Below are 8,383 nucleotides of genomic sequence, written 5' to 3'. Positions count from 1 at the left end.
ACGATGTTCTGTTCAGACAAGGTGCAATTTTACGCGTCGCTGTCAAAATACGGCGCTTAAAATGACGGCTCGTCAAAAGAAGTGCAGGTCACTTCTTGGGACGTTTTTGGAGCCGTTTTTCATTGACTCTATTGAAAACAGATCCATAAACGGCCGCAATAACGTTGCAAAAACGCGAGTGGCTCAAAAAACGTCTGAAAATCAAGAGCTATCTTTCCTTGAAAACTGCTCCTGATTTTCAGACGTTTTTTAAGCTTTTTTCGCTAGAGTCAATGAAAAACGGCTCCAAAAACATACCAAGAAGTGACCTGCACTTCTTTTTCGCGACCGTTATTTTACGCGTAAAAAAACGCTCTGTCGGAACAGAACGCCGTTTTGAAATCAATGTTTCTACTTCCGATCTTCCGGACGCTTTTCGGACGTTTACAGCCGGAAAAACGGCCAAAAATAGACCGTATGAACATACCCTAGGGGCTGCGGGGCTAGGGGTATGTTCACACGACAGCGCAAAATACGTATGAAATTACGGTGCTGTTTTCAGAAGAAAACAGCTCCTGAATTTCAGACGTTTTTGCATGAACTCGCATTTTTCGCCGCGTCTTTTACGGACGTAATTGGAGCTGTTCTTCATTGGAGGAAAAACGGCTCCAAATACATTCGGAGAAGTGTCCTGCACTTCTTTGACGCGGGCGTAATTTTACGCGCCGTCTTTTGACAGCGACGCGTAAAATTACACCTCGTGGGAACAGAACATCGTATAACCCACTGCAGGCAATGGGCAGATGTTTGCCGACGTATTGGAGCCGTCTTTTCAGCCGTAATTCGAGGCATAAAACGCCTCCATTACGTCTGTAAATAGGTCGTGTGCACATACCCTTACAGTGACGGTCACAGTGCCCACATGACAGCAACAGTCAAGGGCCCCCAGAACAGTGACCGCCATAGTGCTCCCATAACATTGACTGTTGCTGTTATGTGGGCACTGTGAGGCTGGATTCACATGAGCACATTACGTCCGTAATGGACGGAACGTAATTCGGGCGCTAATCCCGGACCGAACACACTGCAGGGAGCCGGGCTCCTAGCATCATAGTTATGTACGATGCTAGGAGTTCCTGCCTCTCCGTGGAACTACTGTCCCATACTGAAAACATGATTACAGTACGGGACAGTTGTCCCGCAGCGAGGCAGGGACTCCTAGCGTCGTACATAACTATGATGCTAGGAGCCCGGCTCCCTGCACTGTGTTCGGTCCGGGATTAGTGGCCGAAATACGTTCCGTCCATTACGGACGTAATGTGCTCGTGTGAATCCAGCCTGACTGTTACTGTTATGGGAGCACTATGGCTGTCACTGTTCTGGGGAGAGTTGGTTGTCCCTGTAATGGAGGACTTTGACTGTTGCTGTTATGTGGGCACTGTAACTGTCAAAGTCCTCCATAACAGGGACAACCAACTCCCCTAACAGTGACAGTCACAGTGCCCACATAACAGCAACAGTCAACAGTTGATTAACAGCTGATGGCCACTGTTAGGGTATGTTCACACGGCCTATTTACGGACGTAATTCGGGCGTTTTTGCCCCGAATTACGTCTGAAAATAGCGCCTCAATAGCGCTGACAAACATCTGCCCATTGAAAGCAATGGGCAGACGTTTGTCTGTTCACACGAGGCGTATATTTACGCGCCGCTGTCAAATGACGGCACGTAAATAGACGCCCGCGTAGAAGAAGTGATCTGTCACTTCTTTGGCCGTAATTGGAGCCGCTATTCATTGACTCCAATGAATAGCAGCGCTAATTACGGCCGTAATTGACGCGGCATTCAAGCGCCTGCACATGCCGGTACGGCTGAAATTACGGGGATGTTTTCAGGCTGAAACATCCCCGTAATTTCAGCCGTTACGGACCCCCGCCGTGTGAACATACCTTTACATTGTTTGAAATTCCATCTAAGGGTGCGTTCACATTTATCAATTGCATCATCATCAGTTTTTTTGTCTCAAGTGATTACAACTGATGCAAAAACCGATTAAAAAAATGTATCAGTTGCATCAGACTTTTCCACAATTTTCACTACAAAACCATCAGTTGTCGTTAGTTGTCATCCGTTTTTAACATCAGTTTTTACCACAATGGTCCACCAAAAAGGTTGTCTAGGGTCTGAAAATGTCACACCCCTCCTGTAGATAATGCCACACCCCCCTGTAGATAACGCCACACAGCGCCCACTGTAGATTGTGCCACACAGCGCCCCCCTGTAGATAGCACCGGATACATATAGCACTACCCCCCTTCTCCTGTAGATAGCGCCACTCAAGCTCCCTCTAGCATACATGGACAGTGGAGTCAGGGGTTACTCCCTAAACGGAATCCCCGGCCGCAGCATTACCAATGCTGTGGCCGGAGATTGCCTCAAGAAGGACCCCCTGACGCCACTGTCCATATATGGACAGTGACGTCAGTGTCTACTCCTTGAGTGGAATCCCCTTGCCGACTCTGACGTCAGGGATCTCCTCCTGGAGCGGAATCCCTGGCCAATGTCCAAATGTGGACATTAACCTCAGGGGTTTCCTCTTGGAGCCAAGATCATCGGCAATGGGGATTCCGGACAATCCGTAGCCACTGACGTCACTGTCCATATATGGACAGTGACGTCAAGGGCTTCCCCGTAGGTAGCGCTGTGGCCAGAGAGTCCTCAGCAAGCGGAGGAGCTCCCTCTGCTTCTCCGCTCTGAACTAATTCTGAAGCAGGGAGCTGATGGTTCTTCAGAATTGGGTTCAACTCTATCTGTGTCCTGAGGATGCAGATACAGTTGACAGCGGGACATACCCCCGGCCACCTTTCCGCCAGGTGCTGCTGGTAGGTGGATGCGGCAGCACCTGGTGTTCATCAGGCCACTGTTAAAATAGATTGGATACGGCGCCGGACATCCTGGGAGCCAGACCAAAAAACACTGCAGGTAACGTTTTTGGATCCTGGTTCCTGCACTGGTCTATCACTGTACGGAGCCACAACTGGTGTTCCCTGTGCCAGGACAGATCACATAGAAAGCTATGGGATCCGTTCTAGCATCAGTTTCACTCCGGCTGTTCTGCAACACGATGGAGGGAAACTGACAGGAGCAACGGTCATATGTGAACGGCCCCTAATCTGGCATTGATAACAAATATTTGGTGAAAGTTTTTGGTGGATTGTCAGGATTTTCTCGGCACAGCGTCAGTTCTGAGCATGTTGAAGGTATCAGTGTCTGGAGAGGAGCTGGGTCAGGTGAGATGTGGACACTTCAGTTCAGGCATTATAATGACCGACAACATTATAACCTCTGACAAGGACATTACCTGACTGGACCATAAAGTTGACTTGTTTACAGAACGTTGAGTTGGCTCCATTTTTGGTCAGAGATCTCCAAGTGTAATACTGGAAGGTTCCCACGGCTAAAGAGAGTTCAGTGCTCCAGAATTAAAGGGGTTGTCCGGGCAGGGGGCGGTTTTTCATACTGATGACCTTTCCATAGGATAGGTCATCGGTATATCATTGATGGGGGTCCGTTCCAGAAGCAGATGGCTCACAGTATAGCGGCCGTGAATGTGACTAGAGCTGCAGTTCTGCAGCACGGCCGCTATACAGTGTATGAAGCACTATTAATTAGACAAGAAGTCTCACAGGACAAATGCGTGTCAAGGTGGGAGACAAATCTCAACCACCCATATAAATAATTAGAGATAAGGACTCTAACAATACATGATAAACAAGAGAAAAAAGAGTCCATACATATCAACATATGAAAGAATTAAACATCTTTATTGATAACATAAAATACACTAAATGACATAGACAGAGAATCTAAAATAAATCCTTGTACGGATCACAGATGTATACATTGATAGCAGTACATATATACAATACACAAATGGTATGCACAGTTAATGTAGCTCCAACACAGGGTGCATCAAATAGGAGTAAATTGAAATGTAAGCAGTGCAAGGATGGACAAAATGCCTAACTCAAAAGGCCTGTAACAACTCTAAGTGATTGGTGCCTTGGAAAAACGGCATAAAGCCAAGTTAGGTCCGATAGATGCACTTACCCATGTATGGGAGATTGAGTGTGACCCAGAGGTGTGGAAGAGCGCCCCTTATTACATTACCGGGTACATATCACAATGTAATGACCATTACTCACCGTCTGCTGGAAGTTGACATGGCCATAACCAAGAGACCATCTTTTGATCATGTTCCTGCAGACACGTATAGACAGCTCAGGCCCATCTGGACTAAACTTCTGATAGATAGGCGGAAGCCGAAACGCGTTGGGGCCGGTCGCCATTCTCTGAGTCTCAGCCACATGGGTTAGTACTCTGTTATTCATCGCTCGCTGTTCTTGTTGCTCTATATATATTAATCACACTTAGTATTTACTAATGTATGAGCTCTATTTCGGATACAATATTCCTCATTGGTCTTGTTACAACTTTAATTCCAATGTATGGTACTAACATCCTTCCTATCCATTCCTAAACAGTAGAACACCTCATTTCGTAGCCAGTATATCTTACCATATTCACACCATGCTATATGCATTTTCGTCTTGAGGTGTAATCCAATAAGTTCATAACAATATGACTTCTTTTGGTGAATAATTGACTGTTAATAATTGATTGTTTGGCGGCCATGCTTTTATTTGTGATTCATTTTTAGAAACTTATATTTACTACCTGTATAATTTTGTTGTGCAATAAAAAGATTAGATATTTATACATTTTGACTTATAGACTCCATGATCCTTTCTTTGTTTGGTTAAAGATGTCCCTACATGTCTGGAGGATGGACCAGTACCATCACGGAGCCTTCACTGATACCTAAGAGAAACAACGAGCAGAAGATCCTAGAACTCACCAACAAGATCATTCATCTGCTGACTGGAGAGGTGAGGACTACCGGGAATGCTGGGACATTATATAGTAACGCTATGAAGGTGTCGGGGTGATGACTGTCTCATTGTGTGTCAGGTTCCTATAAGGTGTAAGGATGTCACCGTCTATTTCTCCATGGAGGAGTGGGAGTATATAGAAGAACACAAGGATCTGTACAGGGACGCCATGATGGAGGACCACCAGCCCCTCACATCAACGGGTAAGAGGGATCTGTACAAGGACGTCATGATGGAGGACCACCGGCCCCTCACATCACCGGGTAAGAGGGATCTGTACAAGGACGTCATGATGGAGGACCAGCGGCCCCTCACATCACCGTGTAAGAGGGATCTGTGCAGGGACGTCATGATGGAGGAGCACCAGCCCCTCACATCACCGGGTAAGAGGGATCTGTACAAGGACGTCATGATGGAGGACCACCGGATCCGTGCACCACCGGGTAAGAGGGATCTGTACAGGGACGTCATGATGGAGGACCACCAGCACCTCACATCACCGGGTAAGAGGGATCTGTGCAGGGACGTCATGATGGAGGAGCACCAGCCCCTCACATCACCGGGTAAGAGGGATCTGTACAAGGACGTCATGATGGAGGACCACCGGATCCGTGCACCACCGGGTAAGAGGGATCTGTACAGGGACGTCATGATGGAGGACCACCAGCCCCTCACATCACCGGGTAAGAGGGATCTGTACAGGGACGTCATGATGGAGGACCACCAGACCCCATCACCGGGTAAGAGGAGAGCATTTTTGACAGTCCACAAGATACACCCATCACCTGATAACTACATATAAACAATGTCTTCCACTGTATGTGTCTCCTACAGGTATATCCAGTAAGATAAATCCATCAGAGAGATGTCCCAGTTCTGTGTTTTCCCGGGATTGTCCACAGGAATATCACAACGTCCCAGAGGGTCATCACGTAGGTGGAACCAAAGTCTCGTCAAATCCCATAAAGGTGAATGTGCACTTCATGCTTTGCCAATATTACCTAATAATTTGTTACATTTCAGCTCATTAACTGAGGAAATAATTTGTCATATTTTATGTGAGTGTTTAGGGAAATATTCATATTAAAGTTGAGAATGTAGACGGAGGATACAAGGCGTATGTGTGGGAGGATCAAAAGTGCAATAAGGAAGAAACTTCTAACAATATCTACCCAGGTGAGCGACAACCACAAACTGTTCAGTGACTAAAACAATCTCTTTTTATGAACTCTCCTTGGCTACATGCAGACGACCGTTCTTCTCCTCAGTGTGCTATCCGTATTGTAACGGACGGCAGACTGACCCCTTCATTTCTATGGCTCCGTGCACACTGCCATGTTCTTCACAGATCCTTGAGTGGGACCGGGCCACAAAACTCAGAGCAGGTCCTGTTCCTGTCAGTATTTGTGGCTCGGTCTCGACCATTCAAGTCAAACCTATGGAACAAACGGGACGCATGCGGAGGACACACTGTCGTACCGCAAAAAAACGGACAATGGATCCATTGTTTGCAGGATGCAAATACAAACAATCATGAGCAGGTAGCCTTGGTATGTGTGAAGTGTCCGGTAGGGGCTACGAGGAGCCAACATCATCTTTTGGACTCCTGCCATCCTTGGAAATGCTGTGACATCTATCATCATTGTCATAACTTTCTACTCTGACACTTTGATAAGAGATCTTTACATTTAACATCTTCACATTTGCTCCCACAGATGGAGAGGACAGCAAAAATATTTTGGAAGGATGTCTCTTTTTATCTCCAGTCTGTATACTGGACAACGGCAACATCACTCAAGGTTCTCCAGGAGAAAACGTCACTTCTCCAAGGGTTGTTAGTGCAGGTTTATCATCCGATTCTTCAGACCACCAGGAATGTTCTTCTATTAGATTGAGCGTCAATTCACCTAGTACAGGTTGTAAGGACAATAATATGTGTTCATGTTCTGAGTGTGGGAAATGTTTTCCACTAAAATCCTATCTGAATAAACATAAGAAAACTCACACCGAGGATAAGCCGTTCCAATGTGGACAATGCGGAAAATGCTTTCGAAGTGGATCAAAACTTAGAAGACACCAGAGGGTTCACACAGGGGAGAAACCATATCCATGTGCTGATTGCGGGAAGCTCTTTGCTCATAAACTAAGTCTCGTCAACCATGGGAAAACCCACACAGGTGAGAAGCCATTCTCTTGCACCGAATGTGGGAAATGTTTTTCATTGAAGACGTATCTGACCATCCATCAAAGGACGCCGCACACTGGAGAGAAGCCGTTTTTCTGCTCAGATTGTGGAAAATGTTTTGCACAGAAAACAAGTCTTAATATATATCAAAAATCCCACAAAAGTGAGACAAAAATGACATGTTCAATTGTGGGAGAACATTGATGTAAAGAATGATTATGTTCTCTAAACGGGAAATTGACAAATCACCGTCCTTAGATGGAAACAGATTTTATAAATAAAGACCCGGCACCGATCAGCGGCTCCGGCTGATTCCGAGCACCGGATGTCCATGCCTATCCTGAGGACCTATCCTGTGGACCATAGGTCCTCCGTATTAAAGACCGCCCCGTGCCCGGACAACCCCTTTAAGGACCAAGCATTGTTTTTGGTTCTTCCATCGTTGCATTCCAAGAGCCATAACATTTTTATTTTTCCGTCGACGTAGCTGTATGGACGTCATTCTGTGTTAAGGGGTTATAGAAAACTTGTAATCACGTGTTCAGATTTTTTGGGGCGAGAAATATTCTTTTTCTGTTCACTAAAAATAGACATACGAAATACACAAACTCTTCCCTTGTCAGTCTGGGTATTAATACCTACGATATCTACTTGTGCCTACTTTGATTAGTGCAAAGTGGAGGGCACTCCGTCACTAAGTAGATGCACCCACACAACCGCCCATGAGAGTTTAGAAGGCAAAGCCCCTTCTCTTAGGATTTCCATTCATTACAATGGAGGTGTCACGAAGGGTCTGTGGACCCACTGGGCTGTACCGCCTTGGCGGTAAGGCAGCTGGCCAACAGGGAGCAGGTGAGGGTCTATAGTTCTATAGGTACCTGTGGCATCTCAGACAGCAGCAGGGCAGGCTTGGCTGGGACTTGGGTAGCAGGCGAACGTCAGGCGAGGTGAAGCAAATCAGACGTGGATGCAGCACAGCATGACTTTGGCACAGCTCAGTGCTAGACCAGGAAGATATGGATTGCTAGGAACACGAACTGGAAACGGGTATAGGGACAGGGACTGGAACAGGAAACACACTAGGAGGCCATCACATAAACTAGGGAACACAACAACGCTCAGGCATAGAACTAGGGGGCTGGACCCCTCTTATAGTCCAGGGTACTCACGGGTCAAAGTTCGTCCTTGAGGTTCGGAGCGCGCTGCCCCTTTAAGAGCGGGCACGAGCATGCGCGCGCACCCTACGGGACGGCAGAGGTGAGTGGAT

At 46.7% G+C, this 8,383-nt stretch overlaps 2 protein-coding genes across 2 annotated transcripts; both read left to right on the top strand.

Moving 5' to 3' along the window:
* The first annotated feature begins 4,761 nt into the window (after positions 1 to 4,761).
* On the top strand, positions 4,762 to 6,613 carry LOC142663745 (uncharacterized). The gene is made up of 2 exons (XM_075842568.1): positions 4,762 to 4,928; positions 5,011 to 6,613. Exons 1-2 carry the CDS (start codon positions 4,815 to 4,817, stop codon positions 5,731 to 5,733), a joined length of 837 nt encoding a protein of 278 aa, XP_075698683.1. The 5' UTR covers positions 4,762 to 4,814; the 3' UTR covers positions 5,734 to 6,613.
* LOC142663012 (uncharacterized) lies at positions 5,737 to 7,738 on the top strand. Its single transcript, XM_075841307.1, has 4 exons — positions 5,737 to 5,748; positions 5,834 to 5,899; positions 6,002 to 6,107; positions 6,608 to 7,738. The coding sequence occupies exons 1-4, from the start codon at positions 5,737 to 5,739 to the stop codon at positions 7,318 to 7,320; spliced, it is 897 nt and encodes a 298-aa protein (XP_075697422.1). The 3' UTR covers positions 7,321 to 7,738.
* The last annotated feature ends 645 nt before the right edge of the window (positions 7,739 to 8,383 follow it).

Source organism: Rhinoderma darwinii, chromosome 11 (genome assembly GCF_050947455.1).
Source record: "Rhinoderma darwinii isolate aRhiDar2 chromosome 11, aRhiDar2.hap1, whole genome shotgun sequence".
Taxonomy (NCBI): domain Eukaryota; kingdom Metazoa; phylum Chordata; class Amphibia; order Anura; family Rhinodermatidae; genus Rhinoderma; species Rhinoderma darwinii.
Note: the sequence above shows the minus strand (reverse complement) of the source record. Positions and strands in the feature narration are given on the sequence as shown.